Source organism: Bombyx mori, chromosome 23 (assembly GCF_030269925.1).
Source record: "Bombyx mori chromosome 23, ASM3026992v2".
Classification (NCBI taxonomy): domain Eukaryota; kingdom Metazoa; phylum Arthropoda; class Insecta; order Lepidoptera; family Bombycidae; genus Bombyx; species Bombyx mori.
In genome coordinates this window covers 13,835,471-13,859,883 of record NC_085129.1, presented here as the reverse complement: position 1 = coordinate 13,859,883, position 24,413 = coordinate 13,835,471, and the positions used below count along the sequence as shown (strand labels likewise).

Sequence of the window (24,413 nt, the reverse complement as noted above, 5' to 3'; positions counted from 1 at the left end):
GCCTATTTCTACCGTGAAGCAGCAATGCGTTTCAGTTTGAAGGGTGGGGTAGCCGTTGTAACTATACTGAGATCCTAGAAATTATGTCTCAAGGTAGATGGCGCATTTACGTTGTATATGTCTATGGGCTCCAGTAACCGCTTAACACCAGGTGGACTGTGAGATATAAATCGATTTAAACAATAATTAAATAAGTTTATTTTCAAGGCTTACAGATTATAATCTAACCTCTTAAAGCTTTTTATTAACTCGCCGTTTGTATTATTTACCTCCACGCTCAAAACGCTTTATAAATGCATTCCACTTCAGTTTACGACAGTAACGCTCACAAGTATGTGGAACGGGAAAAATTGCGGTCGTGAGCGTGATGGTTGTGAACGCTTAGTGGAACGCACCCATCTTCGCTAGAAGTAATAGTGTTCTGTGGCACCCGTTGTGATCACTGTTCGACACTGTCGGTAGCTTTGGTCAGTACTATTTAAAAAAAACTTGAATGATTTGTCAAATGTCATAATTATCAAGTGTTTTTTTTTACATTTTGCTAAACATCTGTTCGAACGTGAACGTAAAGTGCAATAAATAAAATAAAACTTGTATGTATGTGTTTTAGTTTAATTTAAAACGACTGACTTTCCATTTTAGTGCCGTAACTTAAAAAAATGTAAGTTCAACCAATATTTCATTTAAGTACTGAAATTTTTTTGGTGGTGATCATTTTACTTATATAATCAATTAACTGCAATTTGCCATTAGAAATTTTCGCTATTCGCAGCTCTTAACTTTATTGACAAAGAAATAGAGCAAATTGCCCACTGTCAATAAGATGTTTTTTTTAAATGTTAAACTTTGGCAGCGGTTCAGCTATACTCCTGACATTACTGAAATCCATTAATACCGGTAACTACTCAGCGGCAGAAGGGCTGTAAACTTGGCTGCCTAAGATAAAGATACCCAAAAAAATATTGTTCATGAAACCACAAATACATACATACATACCTTTTATATTTTATAAATAAATAATACTAGATATTTAGAACCATTAAAAATGAATCATCACATCTATAGGAATTAATTATTTACTAAATAAATGTACTATAGTGAAAAATAAATAAACAATAAAAAAAAATAAAAAATCAGTATATAACTATGTAAAGTGAGTGTTTAAATTTTTATTTTTTGCTGAAGAAAATGCCTGAAGAAAAGAGAATAGACATCACCCAACCACTGTGGGACCAGAGCACATTTGTGGGAAGGTTCCGACATTTTGCCTTCATTTCCAATCCACTGCTGTCAATGGCTTCTGAGAAAGAACTGTATGAAGCTAAAGAATTATATCTAAACTACAAGTAAGTATTAAATTTATTTATAGAAAAAAAAGTAATCAACATCAAGAAAAAGATCCATTTTGGAACAACTTTTAACTGCCAAATGGAGCGATATATCCTAATTAAAGCCAATGGCTGATCTTAAATTGATAAATAAAGAAAACATTATTCGATGAGGTTTGTTGTGGTGTGTAAAGCCCCCAATGAGCACACCTTTGTATATATGTTTGTTATCAAGTCATATTTTCCAAAACGATTAAAAAACAAATGAAAAGTACTTGTCTAGTTTAATATTGCATTTTTATTTGTCATATTACTATTCTTGACATTTTGAATATTACTTTTTTTGTGGTCACAGACCAATAACAATAAAATGGGAGATTAACTGTAAATATTGTTATATTAAATGTTGTTTGGTTTACTAGACATATGAGTAGCATTTACGATTGAGTAGAAAGTTGAAGTATATATAATACAAACAAAGGCAATATTAATTTTACATATTTGATCATATTTTTCTAATTCAATGTTCAGAGCAGGTCGTGAGCAGCCAGGGACAAAATTAGAGCAAGTAATTAAGGCGAAACAGCTTTATGAATCAGCATTCCATCCAGACAGCGGGGAGCTGCAGAATGTTTTCGGTAGAATGTCATTCCAAATGCCAGGCGGTTGTCTTATTACCGGTGCTATGTTACAGTGGTACAGGTGAGCTTTTGACATTGTAAAGTCCCCTGAAATTAATATGAGGATGATTTCTGTAGTCTTCTTAAGAATAAAAATATAGTTTATGGATTGACTAAATAAACATAAAAATTTCTAGGGTGTAGTTTTAAATACACATAAAATGAATGATAAATATAAAATTAATTATTTACAATATTTTATTTCTGCATCATTTCGAAGCAGTTCAATAGGGCATTAGTCTTGCACAGACATTACTTTCGTGATGACTTTGACTATATTTATTTAAAAAAATTATTTAAATAATAATTTAGAGAACTGAAGGGGTTTCCAATGATATATTCCACATTAGATTTCAATTGAACCTAATCAAAGCATTCATTGTTTTGGCATTGTCATTCAATTTGCAATAACAATAACTGAATACAATGTCATTGTGTTTATGCTCTCGTTGAACTTCGTCATATGCAATGTGAAACATTCTTGGCAATGTATCTTATTTTGAGCAGCAAATAAATGACAAAATATTTACATACTAGTAGATGAAGATTTGCTCTCATTGTAATATTATAGTCAGGATCTAAGTATGCTTCTTAAGGGTCAAAGGTTTCAGGTTTTTTTTACTATTGTAGAAGGCTTATCTGGTGCTTATCTGTTAATTCTTAAATACCATGAACACTACAATTTCAAATCTATTATCCACCTTGAAACACTAGGTTGAATTGAGCTACATATTTTTTTGTTTTGTTTTCTTACTCTTCAAATTATTCACATAGTGCTACTTAACATAAACATGGTTTATCACAGAATCTAATGGCTTCAGAAAAGTAATACTAGAATCCTAAAAGCTTTTTTTCATTCATTTATTTACTTATTTACATCTATGAGTCTCCATAGTCTGTGATAATATTTTTCTAATACATGACAATGGTAATGAGTGCTTTTTATTTTAAAAGCTTAAGCATAAAACAGGATAAAATAAAGGATGAATGTTAAAAATTCCTAAATTGCTTTCATGATAATATCATGTCAATCTGGAAATGTGAAACAGAGTATTTTAAATTTGTCAGGATGGTTTCAATCACTTTAATATTATGATGATTATAGAATGTATTGTATAATAATCTTCATTGGATGATATAAGTATATTTTGGTCCTAATTATCTGAAATCATTGCATTAAATCAGATTGCATTACCATATTTCGTTTCTATATGACACTGAAATAAATAAATAAATAAATAATGAACTACCCTTCTTGACTGTACTGCAGCACTATAAATAGTCCTATTTTAGTTAGAGTGATAGGCTACTGCGTTTTCCTTAGTGTTCCTAGAGTCTGCAAACAACGGTAACCAATTACAATAAGATGAACTTTAGTTTCTTTTAAGTTCAACGGCAATAAAACAACTCTTTCAGAACAGCAACAGCCGTAGTCTTCTGGCAATGGGTGAACCAGTCTTTCAATGCTCTAGTAAACTACACAAATAGGAATGCCAATTCTCCCCTAACCACCAAACAGATGGGAGTGGCATACGTGTCTGCGACATCAGCTGCCATGACCACGGCCCTGATCTTCAAGTTCGGTGTTCAGAAAAGAGCGAAGAATCCTATTTTGGCTGTGAGTACTTTTTTTTTATTACTCATTGCAATGGCTCCATGGTGAAATGCTACCAGAGGTTTTATCTTATGAACTTCCTGTATTGTTTGCGGAGAAGTAAGCAACTATTGTTGTCCACTCTGGATCCATAAATCGAATAGCACGTTAACGATGGTATACACGAGCATTGTTATACAAAATGGTCATTAGTGTGACTTGTTTTGAAGCGATTGACTGATGAATGTATCATAATTGAGATTTTTGCTTCATGTTTCAAGATGGGTAGCAGTATTGTCTTTATTTTCGATGTGGAATCTGGTGAATATTTATTAACCTAGAGGAAATAGAAATAGTAAAGCCGTGTAGAAATCATGTGGCTATATGCAACTACAGACTGATAATTGGAAAATAGTACCTGAACTTAGCTGGTACCGAAAATTTCTTAGGTCTTCATAAAACATTTATGTATTTGTCTAGATACTGAAACAATATCTCAATAATTTTCAGATGTCACCATTAAATAGATAAGTAAGTTTTATCCGTGTGTTCCTTTGAAGTCCATGTTGTGTTTTAAAGGTTCCCAGTAGATATGCTTGTTCTATTTGAGTTCGGTTATTCCTGTTGTTAAAATAACGATATTCACAAGTAACTTGTGGTGGAAGCATGCAATTAAATACCCAGATTCCTTGAAGGCGTGATGAATATCGGAGCGAAATAGTTTAAGCAATGTACAAGTTTAAATTTAAAAAAAATTGGGAATACGTCTCTGCAGGTCGTTGACATGTAGCGGTAGTTATCGTAAAATAGAGGGTATTTGACAATAACTTGAACAGTGGTCACAATATTTTCAAGATAAGTTTGCGTATTGTACAAGCTCCTAACATATAGACAGTCGATATATAGAGCAATATCATATTATGCAATATCATCTTCCTGTTTTTTATTACCTTAAATTGGTGACCCGGACGTGATGGTGGTCGTATAATCAGTATAAAGAATTGCGAACAACTATTATGAATCATTCTTTGCGCTTCGACGGGACGAACACAAATCTACATGTCTTCTAAATTTCAAGTTCCGAATTTAACGGTAGGCAGCGGCTTGGCTCTGCCCCTGGCATTGCTGAAGTCCATGGGCGACGGTAACCACTCACCATCAGGTGGGCCGTATGCTCGTCTGCCTATAAGGGCAATAAAAAAAAAAAAAAAAATTATCATCAGTATTTTAATTTTATAAGGCGAAAAAAGTTTGAGAACCTCCGCCCGTGTACCGGGTAGGTTAAAACATTTGACTGCCGCACGACCTCGCCGACCGAATCGTCCGGTGACTGAATCAATGAATACTTAATCGCCCGTGTAATACCGGGTAGATTAAAACATTTGACTGACGCACGACCTTGCTGACCGAATCGTCCGGTGACTGAATCAATGAATAATTAATTAGTTTTGTGTGTGAGCACGTGTGAGCTCACGGAGCGTTGTGTGTCCAACAGCGCTTTGTGCCGTTCGTCGCGGTGGCGGCCGCTAACTGGGTAAACATCCCGCTAATGAGGCAGAACGAAATCATTTTAGGTAATTATGTTAATTTACACATCTATACTAATATATACCTAAATCTACAGTGGTTTTTACGGATGTTCCGTTATAACTACTGAACCGTGCATCCGAATAACTTGAAACTTGGTATCCATGTAGAAAATACATGTACATAATGGATAGGCTAATATTTATATGAGTGTTGGACTCCCTACACCAGTTGCGGGGGCGTTAATGATGAGAATCTTTGTGGGGATGAGAAATAATAATGTTAATGTTAAATGCCCAAACTTATTCGGCTATTTGAACGAGATAAACTTAATTGAAGTTCAATTAAAAACATCGAACTATTTATGTTAATACCAAATAAAAAGGGGCCTTAAATTACAAAGATAAATGTTGCGTATTAAGCGAAATGTTGCTTAAACCAAATAGTCTATCGATAAAATTTCATTTATAAATTAGTATTGAAAAAGTTAATCTTAAATTATTCTCGAAACGATATGTATCTGAAATTAGAAGCTTAAAACTCAAATAGCGCGTGTGTTCAGGTCTGGACGTCTCTGACGAGAGCGGGAGGGTCATCGGGAAGTCTCAGATCGCACCCGTCAAGGGGATCTCGCAAGTCGTCACGTCGCGGTAACGCTCTTTATCTGTCTGTCTTTGTATATCCTTGTCTGTCCCTGTCTATCCTTGTCTTTTCTTGTCGAAATATTCAATCAATTGTGGCGGCAGCCATCATAGGACGCAAGATATTTGACAGATGTCTCAATCTTGTTTACGACATTTTCAAGATAAGCTTGCATATATACAAGTTTCGAACAATAACATTCGGACCATCGGTCTACCGGGCAATATCACCCGTTTGATGGAAGATCTCTCTTTCGCTTTTATATCACTTTAATACAATTGGAAAAGTTTACGTTAAGGCTGAGAGAATAAAAGAAGATAAAAACTATTTTAAAAAAAAACCCCAGGATCATAATGTGCGCACCGGGAATGCTGCTCCTGCCGGTGATAATGGAGAAACTGGAGCCGAAACCCTGGATGCAGAGGATCCGGTGGGCGCACATCGGCATACAGACCGCCATTGTGGGCATGTTGTGAGTACTCCCTAATGAGCCTCCCTATTATTACCCTCTCTACTATTATTCCCTGTTAACCTCCCTACGTGTGGCGAGCTTAACTCGCGCCCGGCGTACAATATCTTTTTAACGCCCTTTTTATTTAGACTATTAGTGCTCCTTTTTTCTTTTTATTTACGAATTAACATTTATTATATTACTTCTTCTTCTGTCTTTCCTGTGTTACCCTCTGCTGGGGTGTAGGGCTCGAATCAAATCCCTCCATTTACATCAGTCTGTGTTATTATATTACGCTGGCACTAAATTTAAAAGATTTATTTTACAGAATAAAATAAAAATTATCCAGATTTTTTTTTGTTTTGTGGACCATTTGGCGTCCTTTTGTGAGTAGCGCCCAGGACATGATGCCCCCTTTCTCCCCCTTTGCTCCCCCTCGCTACGCCACTGCATATGCGTCATGTGGTTAACTTGGTTTATAGGTATCACAATGGAAATGTCGCCACCAATCTCAGGAGATATCAAGAGAATTTGAATCTCTCTCTCTTTTTCTCTCTCACTCTCTTCAAATCGAACCGGCAGCCAGCTTCCCAACAGAAGAAAGCACGCTGCTGATATTTACAGTTAACTTGGCATTTAGATTTAGATCAATGAAACCTTCCATTTTTATTTCAGCTTGACGTTCATGGTGCCGACTGCGTGCGCGATATTCCCGCAGAAATGGTTAGTTTTTTTTTTTTTTGTTTGAATGTTTGTGATCAATGATTAGTTAATGTGGGTTGCTGGATATGCTGGAGTAGAGGCCATTCGTGTCTGGATACTGTGCGGTAACAGCATCATCTCATAGCATCCAGATCCGAAGTGTACCGCCCCCTATGCTCCCTGACCAGGGTTAGCCGCGTCCTCGGTACTACTGACACTGAAAAACCTCCACCCGTACCTACGACGGTCGTCTTCAAAGGAACAAATATAGCTCTATATATTTATTAAAAACTAGTGGCATTCGAAAGTGGTAAGCGATTGCATGCAGCAGAGATGCTAATGTTGCCATGGATGTGTGGAGTAACGAGAATACGGAATGAATATGTTAGAGGAAGTCTGAAAGTGGCACCTGTGACAGAGAAGTTGAGAAGTGCGCGTTTGGGATGGTACGGACATGTGATGAAACGAAATTAAAATGAGGTTGGTAAGAGTGTTAACTCTGAATGTGGAAGGATATAGAGGAAGAGGTAGACCTAAGAAGAAAAGGATGGATTGCGTGAAAGACGATATGTGTAAGAGGGGAGTGAGCGAAGAAATGGTATATGATAGAGGAGTATGGCAGGAGAAAATATGTTGCGCCGATCCCAGGTGACTGGGAGAAGGGCAGGAGAATGATGATTGTGGCAGTCGAAATTCGACTTTAATTAATTGAAATTATAAATTTGAACATTATTATGGTTCTATTATCAAAGACTATTATACTTCTATAATCACAGAGCTCGCCAAGACTACACTATAGACAAATAATATTAAAGACACACAATATTAATCTATTCTGAATTTGACCACAGACTATAAACAATAACAAAAGTTTGACAATAAACAAAACAGTATATATGCGTTGTGTGTCAAATACATGGTAGTGTGTGTAATGTTTTTTTTATTGATTTAATACATTTTTTATGCATAATTTAAAAAAAAACATTAGCATTCTGCACTCCTTCTCTATATTCTCTATAAGTGAGGGGAATTTCATACTCCTCCGTCCGCGTAATTTTCAATTAATCCTGTCCATCATCTAGTGCAATAAAAAATACTAACACATTATTTTGTTTACAGCAAACTCTCCATTGACACAATAAAACGTTTAGAGAAAGATAATTATGAAGAAATATTGAGAAACACAGGCGGTAGTCCACCGCCATACGTCTACTTCAACAAGGGCTTGTAGATTAGTATTCGTGAGTATAATTTGTTGATCCGTTTCGAAGAATTTCATTACAAAGTTTTATTTGATTTTTGGAATCTCATTTGTCTTGCAACACTAGCACCAGGCTGAACAGAGGCTCGGATAATCTGTGCAAAATGGTACCGCTTTTTTTAAGATTTGAAACTAAAAACAAACTTTATTACTAATTTTTTTGAAACAATAGGAACCTCACTCTGCCAACTGTACCATGTTTCAAGTTATATTTGACAAACTATAATTTGTTATTTGCAATACAGTAAGTAATACTTCATATTGCATCTTTGAAGTTAAAGAGAATATAATATATTCTTGGGAGCTTTGTGCCAGCAATTTTAAGTTTATGTTGCCATTATTAATTTGATAATATTGCCATTTCATTCTGTACACGTACCTCAATAAAGTTAATTAATTTACTTGAAGGTATTAGTTAAATGTATTTATTTTATATTTTGCATTTTTTTTAAATTAAATCATATAGTATTTTATGTAAATGAAGTATTCTCTAACAGTATAAATGTTTATTGTATTATTTTAATAGAAAAATAATTTACTTCTCTGTGATTCTACTTCTAAATGAGTATTATTATTCGAATACCTTATATGGTAGATCTGTTATTTTTTTTAGTATTTTTTTTAATAATCTCTATAATATTTGCTTGCCTGTATTTTTTTATGCAAACGGTGTGAAAATATTAATTTTGGTATAATTTCATATTTTGCAATAATGTACTGTAAGAATAATTAGATAATTTTTGAAACTAGAATAGGAAAGTATATCAATTAGAAATTATCCATAGTACAAATGCAGCAATGTAAAGCAATGGATTGGTTGCACGAATGACTGATAGTAATGATGAAAACAAGTTAAATCCTGACAGCGATGCCAAGCTTACAGAGCTAAAATTTTTTTATTATATTGACTGCGTAAACCGACGAGTCTAAGGTCCTAAGGTGAGTGCTCACCGTTGCTCATTGACGTCAGCTGCAGGGGACTACTCAAACCTCCTGTGAGAACACAAATCTATAAAGAATGACGTGTAAAAGTGCTCTGACATTTCAATTAGTGCGCATTAGCGCATTGATTACAATGATCAATTATTTGGAATTTATAATTAACACTCATGCTAATGATTTTACATTAAACAAAGCTGAAATGATTTAGTGAGTGCATCATGATTTAGGTGATTCGTTTTCATCTTCATTAATTTACAAAAGTATATTCGTTGTCTGGTCCATGTTTTTTTTAAATTATTTTATATAGAGGCATTGATGGAGTTGGTTTATATTTTTTTAATTTTAAATTTACATTCCGACATGTATTTCTTAAAAAAGGCTAACTTATTACAAAATTCTTCTCTTTATACTTATGTTCGTTACTAAATTCTTTAGTAAAGATAGTTATTAGCAAGTTTGTATTAAATTTGGTTCCTTTTTGGTTTTGGACTAATTTCTAATGTTTTTTGTTTTTTTTTACTATTTTATTTAGTTATGTGTTTTATAAATATCTAAAACCTAATATATATTATATGCGAAGTGAATCTACGATTGTGGTGTTGGCAACACATGTTTGCATAATCTGTATTGCAGATTGTTAAATCTATTGGAATTGATTTTTATTGTTAATGAATACATAGTACAGGGAATAAAGACATTTTTAAGTGAAATACAAAAGCTTAGTATCCACACTTATTAGGTGAGACTACATTTTATTTAGAACATAGAACATAGATTTGCTGAGGTATATTTTCCGGATTTTTGTTATTATTCCTTGTACCATAATAGTTTTAGGCGAATCGGTTTTAGTGTGTTGCGAATTACAGACAATAAATTATTAGAAATAAATGTTTAGTTTTAATTCCTCTACCTGAATTTTTGTAAGCAGATATCATATGAAATCCCCTAAGTGAAAATGGCAATAAACTGGCTGCATTTAGTTAAACCGTATTTGAAGATTAGTTCAAAGAACAGGGAAGTATGAAAACCTGAAAATGACTTTTTTTAAATCGACACACAACTTTTTTTTATTAAAACTCTTTTAATTGATAAACGCATACCAGTTACAGCCTTAATTGAATTACCTTATTATGCTGTGTAGTTTTAGAAGAAAATAATAATGTAATTCAAAAACTTAGAACAGTAATTAAATTTTTTTTATTATCCCGTTCATACTTGACAGGATGTTAGAGCGAAATTATTAGATTACCAAAATTCGAATTGCGGTTGTGGCTAACCAAATAAAACCATTGCAAGATAAGTAATATGTATACTTTATTAATCGAAACACTTAACATAGGTAAATAATGATTTGAACTTGACAGCTACTCATCAGAGGCTCGTATATATACGTGTAATATAAATTATACAATTCTTGATCTAAAAACTAACTTAACATTAAATATTATACAATATAATAATAAGGCACCGGAATAAGAATGAGTATGTCCGTGTTCAGTTCTATGCGTTGGCACCAACGCGAGGGAAACCTCAATATTGCGGTTCAATTAAATTTATCATTAATAAAGTCCATTGATTTAATGAAATCAATTAATGAAAGATTTCATGAATGAATGCACGATATAATTAAGGAATGAAAGATTTAAAAAATGAATGAATCATTTAATAAGCGAATGAGTGATTTCATAAATGATTTAAGAAACGAATGACTGACTTAATAAATGAATGAACGACGTAAATAACGAATGAATGATTTAGTAAACCAAAGAATGATTTAATGAATGGATGTGTTATAAAAAGTTGACTGCAATAAGTGTCATTAGTTAACGAATCAGTTTCCGGGTGCCTGTATTTAGATTTTTAAATTAATTTCAGATCCTTGAATGTACGTTGACTAAAAGAGATTTTAATATCTAGAAGTTTTCACAGACAGCTAGTATCTTAGACAGCATTTGTTGAGAACGTACAACTAAATCAAACGTACATTTCAAGGTTCGATTCGAGTAAAGCTCAATAATTGGCGGACGTGGTGAGTGCCACGAAGTCTGTAGCGACCGAGACAAACAGCGGGATTTTGATATGTTAATTTAACATTTTTAACTAAATAGTGGTCTTGTTACATATTTCTAAACTATTAATCAACCTTTTAAGTGGCGACGGGGGTAGTTGTCAAATAACAGAAAAATATGTCGATTAGTCTAACATTAAGTGCGAAAAGGATAGCGAGATGTTTCTACACCGCTTCCGCTCATACTTTGAGTTATTTTAATGGTGTTATGAAAGTAGACAATCGAACATAACATTTCGTACTCCCGAAGTCAATCCCGGTGGCGCGACCAATATCAATGTTACTATCAATAAACGTTAGCCTTCTCTAGGAGTACGGAGGCGTCGCACATCGCCCTCGCCGTGGACCGAACGAGGAACATCAGGTGCAGTTGCTCGAAGACGTTCAGCTGTACCCTCGTTCTGACCAAACCGTGTAAGACCGTGGCTCGCTCCAAGTCCAGCCAGCGCTGTAGGGACAACTCCCTCTCGTCCACCGGCACACCTTGGACCACGTCCAACGGCCCCCATAACATGAATTCCAAAACTGACTTTGCCTGATTCAACGATACAGCACGCTCCTCCTGTAGGACCTCTTTTAGGAGTGGGCTGAGCTTCTCCCCCGGCAGGAGCGTTTCGAGTGCTCTTATTGCGCATCGGCAGAGGGAGTTTAGAGGTTCGTCAGTTTTGCAGTTCGCCTCGTTGCTCAGTCTGCGAAGAAATTTTATCAATTGAAGTCATGATTCAACCTTGAGTTGGTTGTTGGAGAAATGATTTCTCAATGAATGTATGATGTTAGCCGCAGTTTGTTTGTTGATGGTAAATTGGAAAAGGTCGGATAAAAATATAGGGAAATTGTGGCATTGGCATAACGGATATCTATGGGCTATAGGAACTCAAGCGATCTAAAAACCTAACTCGAAGTGTGAACGTTTTTATGTTGTTCAAACAAAGACGAAACAGTTGAGTTATATGTACCCGTTTTTGTCAAACGTTTTTTTTTTTACGAATTAGTGTTATGCCTAAGAAAAATGGACATAACTTTATTTCTCATCAAAAATAAAAGAAAATGTTAACGCATATAATGAATCTAGATTTTGAGGTGTTTTTTATTATGGTCGAATCTCGTCCGCTGGGTTGAACGCTCGTTCAAGTCGTCGTGGCCTAAGGGATAACTCGTCCGGTGCATTCGTGTTGAGCGATGCACCGGTGTTCGAATCCCGCAGGCGGGTACCAATTTTTCTAATGAAATACGTACTCAACAAATGTTCACGATTAACTTCGACGGTGAAGGATGTACGGTGTAATAAAAATCAAACCCGCAAAAAATTTTAATTTGCATAATTACTGGTGGTAGGACCCCCTGCGAGTCCGCGCGGGTAGGTACCACCACCCTGCCTATTTCTGCCGTGAAGCAGTTATGCGTTTCGGTTTGAAGAGCGGGGCAGCCGTTGTAACTAAACTTGAAACCTTAGAACTTATATCTCAAGGTGGGTTCCTTTTTTACGATGTAGATATCTATGGGCTCCAGTAACCACTTAACACCAGGTGGGCTGTGAGCTCGTCCACCTATCTAAGCAATAAAAAAAACTGCTCTTTTATTTATTTATTTTGCTAGAGCAGATGTTAGTAATCCTCTGAGGCTGAGCGCCGTGAGCCCACCTGTCAAGGTGAAGCCAGAATAGCCCTTTGCGGTTAAAAAAGACGCATAAATTGATTGCAACGTATAATCCATTACTTACCCTTGCAAAATACACAGTCTCCCGTAACAGTTGGTCTTCGGAGCCGAGAGTGACGTCAATCTATCGTCCGGAACGTTGTTATTAGCCTGGGCTTCCCTCAGCGCCACGAACGAGGACAAAGTCTCCGAGATTTCCTCGACCCCTCGCGCCTGAAGGCACTTGAGGCCGTTGATCAGTTGCAGCATCATGAAGATAGCTTCGTGCACCTGTTCAGTTGGCACGAGTTGGGAGTTGGTCGAAAGAGCTTCGACGGAGCGAAGACTTTGGCCATAGCTTTGTAAGGTGTCCACCTGTGCTTGGGCCAAAACCACGATGGTTGCTGGAATATAAAAGAAAATATGTTGAATATTGCATTGGCCCGAGTTGTATACAAAAGTCGGAAATTCTAGGAACCTGATATCTTTTTTTTTCTCTACCTAAGCTGATGATAGCCTTGAGAGGCTATTTCAGCGTAACCTTAACTAGTACGTGAGCTCACGGGACTCAAACCGGAGTGATGCTAACACTGACCCTAGCAAGAGCAGTGCTTCGCAGAATCTACCACCGGATCGGAAACGCGACCCATTGCGAAGAACCGGATATCTAATATACCGACCACGTTGTTATTTTAATTTAAGGGTCTTAATCCGGTGTCTTTTCCTATTTCAAATGCCCACCCTTCAAACAGGTCTTATGTATAGTGTCAGAAATAAGCAAGATTACGGGACACTTGAATGTGCGTAAGTATTGGTTGGACATAGCAATAGCTGGTGTAATGCAGAGGGTACATTGCTGTACATTCTCTGGTGACCTGTTAATCATGTTTTGTAAGAGCAGTGGCGATATTTCTATGATTCGTCACACATCGGCCTAACTAAATATCTATGCACATATACCTTAGAAGCATTGCGATTGATTCAATTATGTAATAAGGTTTTCGAATGTAAAACTCGCCTTGTATAAAAGTGAACGGACAAAACCCATAATTGCCGAGCGACCTTCATCCTTTAATATTCCAGTTGTTTACGAACTAAACCTGTTCATTTCATAATTAAATCGTCAATGTTATTAACATATCTAATGTTATTTTATGCTCGATTAAATTGTGTTAGCGATTTGAAGGATAACCAGTTTGTTTTAATATTGACCAAGATAACCCAGATTTCACATAAATATAATCAGTTCTATGTAATATTTTGCTTGTTCTATCAATTACTATATATTTAGCGTTCCGAACACATCAACCCAAGCCGAAATTTAACTTGTAATAAAGGCGTCGGAAACACGATATCTAGACTCCAAATATATTTAACATAATTGTACACTGCGGTTAGGGACTGAATTTGTATTCATGGTATAATCAGTCAAAGACTTAGGCCACCAAGATACTATGAAGCCAAATATTACATTATATACCTACAGCACAATTTTTAGGTCCGTTGCGTAGGAAAGACATAATCCGCACGATTGGTGTGACAATCACATTACACACATTGACTTTGTCAACAGTCCTTACGTCTAAGTGGCGGTAGGATCTCTTGTGAGTCCGCATGGATAGGTACCACCATCCTGCTTATCTGGGCCGTGAAGCAGTAATGCGTTTCGGTTTGAAGGCCAGGGCAGCCGTTGTAACTATACTGAGCCCTTAGAACTTATATCTCAAGGTGGGTGGCGCATTTACATTGTAAACGTTTTTGGTATGGAGGGTAGAGGTAAGGTGAACCATCTAATATGGGAGAAGTTTGAAAGTGTCCCACTTTCAGCATTAAATAACAGTTCAAAAGTTGTCCAGAATGGCGCTAGTATAGGCACAGGGTATGATATGAATTGAGCAGTTGTTAACTGATTGAAGTATGCTGAGTTAGGAAATTTTATATATTTAATGACTAGAGTAGTTAGTGACAATGTAATATAGAAGACTTCACATGTTTACGTAGTCCAAACTAAGTTCGTCAATATAACCTCAAATTATTGCTGTGGTAAAACGTGGAGACATCGATTGCATTTTCTTATCAGCTTTAAATAAATTACTTTTTGTGATTTTGTAGTGCTTACAGTTCTTTCGTCCTTTTTTATTTCTCTATTTTATTCTAATAACTTTCAGCGCCTTTTTTAAAATTTACCCGTTTGCTACTGTAGCGCCACCCTTATTTAGCAGATTTATCGGACACTTTTTCACACACAGAGACGGTTCTCCTTACCCTCTACCCTCCATAGTTTTTGGACTCCAATAACATATCGCCAGGTTGGCTGCGAGCTCGACCGCCCATCTAAGCAATAAAAAAATGTCATGCAAATTTTTGAACAAAGGTCCTTACCTTGTACTAAATCGTCTCCGTCTTCGCCAAACTGTTGTCTGGGTACCAAATCACAGAACTCGGTAATGGCATTTAGACTCAGCGTCTGCGGCTGCACGGACTGCTGGCAGACGATCTGCGAGGCCATCTGCTCCTTGTACAGCATGAGGGTCACGTTGACCGGACTATTGGAGTTCCACACGGCCGGACAGAATATTCTCCTGCCGGCCTTGACGGACGACTTCGGCTGCACCGTGAAATCACTCCAACGGAGATTTGTGCAAGCTTTTAAACCTCGTAGCGAGGGCTGCATTGTCGCACTCTGCTGAACCTGCGATACCAATTCGAGATTTAGTAGTATTTTTTATTGCTTATATGGTATGGTATGTATAGTTGAGTTGTGTTTATAAATAAAAGGTTTTGGCTGCATTTTAGGTGCTTCAGGAATTCATTTGATGTTCTGTTATTTCGTAATATCGAACTATGAATACACTAGCCGAGTCAACAGTATGGTCAGAACGGCTGCCCCACCCTTCAAAACGGAACGCATTACTTCTTCACGGCAGAAATAGGCAGGGTGGTGGTAGCTACCGATGCGGACTCAAAAGAGTGCTTACCACCAGTAATTACACAAATTATAATTTTGCGGGTTTGGTTTTTATTACACGATGTTATCCTTCACCGTGGAAGTCAATCAACATCAACATCAAGTCAACATTTGTTAAGTAAGTATTTCATTAGAAAAATTGGTATCCGCCTGCGGGATTGGAACGCCGGTGCATCGCTAGATACGAATGCACCAGACGTCTTATCCTTTAGGCCACGACGACGTCTTTGAAAATTTTGCGAAATACTTAATTAGCTTTAAACAAATAAACATAGGCCTAAAACAGACAGATAAATTGCTCGTAACCGCAGCCAATCTAGTACGCAACTAGGCCAGCATTGCGAGATAAACGTATTAAATTACCTGTTCTAAGACCTGCGCCAGAGCTTCGTGATTCGCAATAACGACTGCACCGTAATTGTCCTCCAAGTTTCTGTGCACCACGCTCCTGCCTTTCCGCACTCTGAGTTTGTTAGTTGTGGTCTTCGGAGTCAAATCGTTTTGATACTCTTCATGGTTGGCTGTGTCAATGTTGTCCGTCGAACAATAGAAGCTGTAAGGCGAATATATTTCGGATTCCGTCTCGCTACCGCAGTACGGCAGCGAGGATCGATTGAAGCCATTGTATTTTGGGAAGTCGTTGCTTTTGTTCTCAATCTTCTTCGGGTTTTTGCTCTCGTCCGCGTCTCTTGGCTTCATGCCGGCGTCACATTCCGGCGAACTGGATCTGGCGTGGTGGACGTATTCGTAATCGCTGTCGCTGTTCTTTGCGGAGTCGCAATTCTCTTCGTCGTATTTGGAGTTGTGGTATACATCGTCGTAGCTGTGGATGACTGGGTCGTTTGTGGCCTGCACAAGCTCATGGGGTCCGTCGTCTGGCTCGTCTTTGTCGTCGTCTATTTGCGTTCGTCGTTTCGGGAGTTCTAAATGAGCCTCCCTCTCCCGCATGCTGGCTGTTCGCTCCGGTTTTCTTGGTGCTAATGCCGATCTGATCTCACCTGTAATAGGTAGTTAAAGAATTATAATCATCTTCTGTTGACGTGTTCTATAGACACGGTATTTTAGGAGAAAGTTAATCGCGTTCCATTTTTTAGAACATTTTCTGAAACACAATTAGCGAATCTACAGAAATACTACAATATTTATTCTTACGAATACAAATTAATTATGTAGCAATGTAAATATTATGTACATTTGTAGTACGTTTCTGCACGTCAGAACATCCAAATGATTTTTTCATGTAAAATAGTTCGTTAGTACATATATTCTACATTACTATTAATACGTAGAAAGTGAATTACGCAAACGAGGCATAGTGAAATTATGTTAATTTTAAGAAACAAAAAAAATAGATGGTAACTCACCTAAATTAGCGTAAATACTGTCGGTTTTACTTGGTGTCGCGGTCCAAGCTTGCTGTTTTTGTTTCTTTTGCAAAGCTGCCGATTTCGGTGGGGGCGGTCGCGCTGGTTTCGCGGGATGCGGCACAGTTTTGAGTTCATCCCCGATTTGCCGCGGAGGCGGTGGAGGTTTATTTAAAACTTTCGGGGTTTCTGGATCAGTTGCCGAACTGCTTCCGCTGTATATAGAAGAGACGTCATCGTGGCTTAGTCTCCGGAGATCGGGGATATCGCCGTTAGTCTTCACGACTTCGACGCTAGTGCCGTTTATATCTAATGGGTGTATGATGACCAAACGTGGCTTCGGTTTTGGTGTCAAATCGTAAATATCCTCAGGTTTTGTGGTGACTTTGGTGACAGTAGCGACACTGAGTTCTTTCTTGTCCAAGTCCTTTGATGAACCAATTCGAAGTAGCTTTTTGATGGAGAACTTTAGTTTTCCTTTACGTTTCTCATCAAGCAACAGGTTGTCGTGCGAAAGAGAAATCGTTCTTCGTGGTGCCGGTTCTGGGGTTCCTTCAATTCTTTTTATGTCGATCACTTCTTCTGCCGTCTTAGCTTTAGGAAGTGAAGATGTCACAGAGCGCTCTCTTTTCTCCATTTCTCTTACTACGGGTGAGTCAGATTTTGCAAACCCACTTGTGTTTCTTTGGTATAAGTTCGGATATTCTTCAATCGTTGGCGTCGACGGGGGAGTAGGCGCTTTACGTTTGCAGAGACTGTTCAAAGACGAATCGCTGTCCTGTTTCGTTAGCACTGGTTGAGCGTAATAAACAGTATCTAATTTTTCTTCATGTACTTCTGTAATTTCAATACAGCGTTCTTCATTCATAATTCTGTTTGTTTTTTCATCTTCATTTGATTGTAGCTGCATAACTTGATGGTTTGTGATAGTACTTTTCTTCGTTGTTGATTTAATAACAGGTTTAACTGGCAGCTTGGGTTTTTCCGGCAGAACAGGTTTGTGTGCGAGCATTACATCAGAAATCATTCCATGTAAGAAAGACGGGCGCGGATCTAACATAGGAATAGGACTTTTAGGAAGAGCTGGCGCCTCGGTCGCATCTTCCGGATCGGCCCTACCGTCTGGTTCGCCCGCTAACTCTCTACTGGCTTCCGCGGAGAAAATGTTGTCGGTCTGTTTCGGTATTATGGAAGGCATATCGATAACCGGGCTTTGGAATGTTGAATATCCACTGCTGGCTTGTCCGTCCACTTTTCTCAATTGACCAATAGGCGACATCTTAAGGTTTTTATCGCTGTCGTTAAACACTTTTATTTTCACGGTTTCTTCGGTCTTGTGCGTTTCTGAAAAGTGCCCGCTGTCATCGTTATCGGAGTCAGTTTTAGCACTAAAACTCTCGTCGTCAGATGCGAAAGAGTTATTCGGAGTTGAGTTTAATGTACTGACAGCTGAATCAACACTAGTGTTTTCGACGTTAATTTTACAGAATTTAAAATCTGCGCGTCCTAAGTTCACTTTAGGGCGTTCTTGTGTTTTCGTTAATGGCGATTTCCTCACAATACCGTTCTTTTTAGTTTCGCATACATCTTTTTTCTCTGGTTCATCTTGCATGCTTTCCTTTATCTTTCCTTCGACTACGGTGGGTTTGTTGACATCGTTTTGTGTTAAACGCAGGTCTATGCCACCTGACATGCGATTCTGTTGTAAAGTCTCTGATATTTCTTCAAGTAACGATTTCTCGGTGCATATGCTTCCCGATGTATTAACACCTTCCGAACTTATTATCGTTTCGGATTCTTTTACATACGTAGATAAGATAATATTAGTTTTATAATTACTTGTTTCTTCAGCTGATGCTTCTGATACATGAATAATGGACGGTTTACGAGCGTGTGGCTTACCATTATTTTTGTTATCTTGCCCGAATGGAGTTACAGAAACAAGCAGAGTTTTTTTCTTACCCGCCGAGTCTGTTTGCATTTTCCCCAGCATTAGGGAAGTATATGATTTGCTTGCAGAGTCTCCCAACAGATTGGCTTTGACTGTGTTAAAATCTGTATTGGACTTTGTGATTCTGTAAAGTTCTCTCTCCTCCTCAGTATCGGGGAAAGTGTCATCGTCTTCATTGTCTTCTGACATTTCGAATTCCTCATCATCCGACCATCCATCGCCTCCAAAACCAATAACACTACTGACTTCATCTGGAAAACTTACATTACGTTTATTCTTTTTCTTTGAATGGATCTTCAGTATGCTCGGTGGAGTTTTCTTAAAGAATGTACTTCTGTTCTGGAATGGAGTAGCTAAATACTTGCTACCCTCGCTGACTCGTTCTTGCTTGACGTGTTCCTCGCGCGACTTGAAACAGTTGGAGCAGAAGTCCTTTTTCCAAGCGTTCTGCACGAAGCTGTGGCACACCGGCGACATCTTGTCCCTCGAATAACGTCTGTTGATTACGTAACTGGCATTCTGAAATGAAAAACAGAAACTTAATTGGTATTTTATTTTGCTGTACGCTCTTAATTAGTTAAGTAGTGGAATTTTATTCCGATGGAAAGTAAATAGTGGGTAGAACGACTTTAATTTAGTTAATTAATTAGGCTAGTTAGCTAGGCCAACTTCGTCGTTTGTTCGGTTTGGCGACTAACCAGCGTCATATTTGTTTTTCAATCAATTACATAGACTTCCGCTCACGTATGTATTGGCATCTCGAACTTGTTTTCATTTCTTTTTTATCATATTTTGTTTCGATCGACAGCGAAGATATCATCTTGTAATATTGTTTCAATAATTTCAACTAGCGCAGGAAAGAAGCTGAGATCACGGATTGCTTTATCTTATCTAACTATTGGAGTGGCTGGCCAAATATTGCCCGACCACTTCGACTTTTGTAGATCTTTTGTTATTATTGCTCTACTCTTCGTCTGGAAACACGGCATGCTTCGACTGGTGGTAAAACTTGTTGTTAGCCCACACGGGAAGGTACCTGCCACTGCCTGTTTCTCTCGTTGAAGCAGTAATGCGTTGTGGTTTGAAAAGCCGACAGCCGTTGTACAATAAAACTTAAACTTAGGACCCATATTTTAAGGTAGGGGGTGACATTTACGTTATTGATGCCCATGAGCTCTGATAACCACATAAATTGTTTCTTAACAGTGCTAAGATATAAGAGCGCAGAGGTAATCCTTAGCTCCATTGCGAATCCTAGTGGTTAAAATGACATAGTTTTCTGTTATTTTTCTTGGGAATATTGGATGAAACTAGACATCACAATAGCATTGTTTGTAGTGAAAGCAGCACCTACTCCACTTACATTATATACGGAGCATATAATAATACATGTATGTATTTACGCTTTAGCACAGAGCGTGTGTTATGATTATTAAAGATTCTAATGTAACTATGAGACGCCAAGTCGGATTTTATTGTAATGTCTAATGTGGGAATACAGCACAGGAAAATCTAGGTGGGAAGTTCATTCCAGACGCATGGCATGTGGAAAACAATCGCTAGAGGACAGGAGATGAACGCTCAACGCGACACGCGGTCTATGGTAAAAAAATTTATTAAGGAATCATCTCGCACTCAAAATTCCTCAGAGCGCTCCCCAATATTTATAGGGCAACAATTGAAGACATGAGTGGATGAAGGGGATATGATAAAATTTGTTAATTTTGAGAAAACGGGCAACAATCTTTTGTTACTTGTACTTTTTCTTCGTACATAACTCCTTCATCACATGCAATTTCTAAAAATAGCCTTTAAACCCGGAGTATTAAGGTCTAATATCGTTTATAGGCACATAATACCTTCATTCAATGTATAAACTCAAAAATCTTAAAAATGGTAATTAACCTTTTCATCAACTCATGTCTAAGTTTATTTAAATTATGCATCGTTATGAAGAGGCGTGAAGAGGAGGTTTATGTCAGTGGACCTCTGTGGGCCGCAAGATAGTTAGATTTATTACAACAATTTCTCCGAATCGTAATTTAATCTTAATTTCACCGTATTTCAAGCTTGTTACTTTGCAATTCAGACATTGAAATCAATTCTCATTTAAGTCCGTGCAATAATCGTATTAATCGCCAGCCAGTTTTTTGATTCTTGACAGTTTTTACGTTCGAATAAAAAATGCACGATCATTGTCGTCATGTCCGTGACTATTGGCAATGAGCGCCGCTGTCGCTGTTTTGTTGTGGTACGTGGAATAATTTTTATATTTACATGAAATTTGTTAATTAATTACGTCGAATAAATAATTAATGAAAACATTGTTTAAAGATAACAAGCAGAACTAAATACTACAATACGAATTTTTTCGAACCTCGTTTGGATGTAAGTAAGAAAATATGAAGGAAAAGTAATAAAATTATTGTATTGTCATCGGTTTTCGATGCGTGTGTAATCCACTGAGTTTCTCGCCGTATTTTATCAGTGGGTCGCAATTCCGATTCGGTGGTAGATTCTACGAAGCACTGCTCTTGCTAGGGCTAGTGTTAATAATTCTCTCAAGTTGATACCGTAGGGTCATGTTTTATTTGTCCCATTGATTATGCGTATCGCTGAAGGGTAATATGTCTCAAAGAAATTGAGAGCACTTGGTCACCTGTGAGGCTATCAACGGGCACATAACACCTACGAGAACTTAGGTACACATTGGGTGGTTGAGGTTTTTTTTAATTGGCGTGATTCTCGTCACCACAATTCTGTCATAAAAGAAGTCATATGCCAATCACGTAAAGTTTATTTACAACGCTTATGACGTACGCAATTAACGCTAAACGCTTTCTCGTCTCCTCTGTATCGCGGACGTCTACAAGGCAAAAAAGAAATCACTAGGCAGACTATATTAAAATAACAATTGAAATAAGAAATGTGTCGTGTACATATTTAGTAACGAGAACGTTTAATTAATGGAAATAGGCTGCAGTTAACAATGCGATGTGTGTTTATATTTGCAAAGGTGTACGCAGCGGAGGTTTCACCTCGACCCGTTCCGGTTTTAACTATGTCCTGAATACAACCTAAAAGAGCATTTTCATCTGACGATACGATGGCGACAAATCGGCGCCCACGCATACACACCGATATCGCGAAATTGAAATCTATGGAACGACCTCTGACATTTTCTCTGTTCGTACATCAACAAATTGACAGCGCAAATATCGTCGCTCATTCTCAGAAATCAGGTCGAAGCTTCGTTGGTGGTAGGGGGTCTTGTGAACCAACTCGCGTAGGTACCACCACCCTATCTATTTCTGCTGTGAAGCAGTAATGCATTTCGTTATGAAGGATGGGGCAGCCGTTGTACTGTAAAACTGAGACTTAGAACTCATGTCTCAATGTGGGTGGCGGCATTAACATCTTTGATGTTCATAGGCTCTGGAAACTACATAACTGCAACTAATAATGCAATCTCCGAACTAGAACTAAAAACTACTCAATGACAGATTTTAAGCGGTGTCATTATTTGCTTACCCACAATTATGTGAATGTCACGATTTTTTGCTAATTATTCCGATATGAATTAATAAAGTATTTCTAAATAAAACTAATAGTCGTAATGTAGAAACGATTTTATTGTACAAAATTATAACTCAATCGAAAATAGCTAACAAACTTGTACTAATTGAAGAACACATTGAGGCGGAAAAGACGACGGTGGATTATGCCGAGTGCAATCTGTGTTGAATTAGCAGATCCTGTATCTTGAGAAAGCTGCCGACAGAAGGATTTATGGTGTACACTAATTACAAACCAATAGTTTTAGGTCTGAATTCTACTGTAATTTCATTACGTCCGGTGGTCCGGTGTTTGTCAAACTCGTGACCGAGTGAAAACTTAATATTCTATCAATAGAAGTTGGTAGTATAAGCCGATATAAATTGACCTTTTAACCATTCAATCTGCACCATTCAGCCAGGGTTCAAACATAAATACGCTGCAAGTTTCTACAGAGTTAGGAAACAGTCCGACACTATTCTGCATGTAAACACAATCGCACACAATTCGCTAAATTCCGGTGAATTTAAGATAAGCGTATTGTTAAGGGGTTAAGAGCAACGCCATCTATTGTCAAATAGCGGAAACACTTTTTATATTTTTTATTGCTTAGATGGGTTGATGAGCTCACAGCCCACCTGGTGTTAAGTGATTACTGGAGCGGCTCCAGTGGAGCCCATAGACATCTACGACGTGCGCCACCCACCTTGAGATATAAGTTCAATAAATATAATAGGTAGATATAAGTTCTCAAGTATAGTTACAACGACTGCTCCACCCTTCAAACCGAAACGAATTACCGCTTCACGGCAGAAATAGGCAGGGTGGTGGCACCTACCCGCGCGGACTCACAAGAGGTCCTACCACCAGTAAAAGTATCAAAACTACTCGACTTGTCAGGAATGTTCTCGATAATTCTAGGGATGTCGTATTGCCTATAAAAGCGTTTTTCGTATACCTATACGTTTTTTTTGCTGGGAATACGACAGATGATTGTTTTGTATTAAACGTATGTGCCACTAGTGATTCGCACGGATTTGTAGCACGATTCTTTTCCGCACAAACGAGTCTTGAATACTGTCTTGAAAGAGCAGCGAAAGCTATCCGAAATGTTGAATGAAAACATTTACAAAATTAACGAGTTTCTATGCAAACGAAGCGTTCTCTTATATGACATAAGCGGATGAGATCACAGGCGCCCATTATCTGTTTATGGCCAGTCGAGTTCGACTTTGCCGATCGAAATCAGGTTTCGTTCCAAGGTGACATAAGCCACAAGTTTTCTCACTCTTAATGAACAAATCACATTTATTTTAATAATGTCAAACTTTTAGAATACTTTGGTAATAACCACTATCTAATCTTTTGTCTATATGACGGATATATTAAACCTACATCTTGTATGAATAATAATTAACTTTTATACTTTGTATTTGAATACAGCTGTCATTTTCGCAATGTTACAAGAGAGCAATTTAAAGTTTAAAATTTGGAAAAAATATCATTACAAAAAAACTTCTTTAGCTATTTGAATGGGGTGAACTTAATTGAAATTCAATTAAAAAACATCAAACTTGAAGCTAATACCAAACAAAACGCACCTTTAATTACAAATATTAATGTCGCGTTTTAAGCGAAATGTCGCCTTAAGCGAGTAGCCTTTCACCCCTCGATATAATATTGGTTGTTATATAAATGATATTAAGTCATTTACATATTAAAATGATGAGGACATTTTGGTCTTT

The 24,413-nt window shown here is 37.4% G+C and overlaps 2 protein-coding genes and 1 long non-coding RNA gene across 4 annotated transcripts in view; 1 reads left to right on the top strand and 2 right to left on the bottom strand.

Moving 5' to 3' along the window:
- Positions 1-316: 316 nt before the first annotated feature.
- On the top strand, positions 317-10,015 carry LOC101741448 (sideroflexin-2). The gene is made up of 9 exons (XM_004930631.5): positions 317-661; positions 1,186-1,346; positions 1,860-2,030; positions 3,425-3,626; positions 5,098-5,176; positions 5,692-5,779; positions 6,118-6,243; positions 6,898-6,945; positions 8,044-10,015. The coding sequence occupies exons 2-9, from the start codon at positions 1,189-1,191 to the stop codon at positions 8,153-8,155; spliced, it is 984 nt and encodes a 327-aa protein (XP_004930688.1). The 5' UTR covers positions 317-661; positions 1,186-1,188; the 3' UTR covers positions 8,156-10,015.
- On the bottom strand, positions 1,594-4,809 carry LOC134201101 (uncharacterized). Its single transcript, XR_009976287.1, has 2 exons — positions 4,021-4,809; positions 1,594-2,056 (listed from the first exon to the last, which is right to left on the bottom strand). It is a non-coding gene; the product is annotated as an uncharacterized LOC134201101 (long non-coding RNA).
- Positions 10,016-10,424: 409 nt separating the features above from the next.
- The window catches only part of LOC101741222 (uncharacterized), a 109,052-nt gene continuing 95,063 nt past the window's right edge, over positions 10,425-24,413 (bottom strand). For both annotated transcript variants that reach the window (XM_012694368.4, XM_021351012.3), the window contains exons 2-6: positions 17,163-19,632; positions 16,162-16,796; positions 15,213-15,522; positions 12,916-13,234; positions 10,425-11,884 (exon numbers count right to left, since the gene is read on the bottom strand). In XM_012694368.4, the coding sequence (XP_012549822.2) occupies positions 11,482-11,884; positions 12,916-13,234; positions 15,213-15,522; positions 16,162-16,796; positions 17,163-19,632 (4,137 nt within the window). In that variant the 3' untranslated portion in view covers positions 10,425-11,481. The remainder of the gene's footprint in view (positions 11,885-12,915; positions 13,235-15,212; positions 15,523-16,161; positions 16,797-17,162; positions 19,633-24,413) is intronic.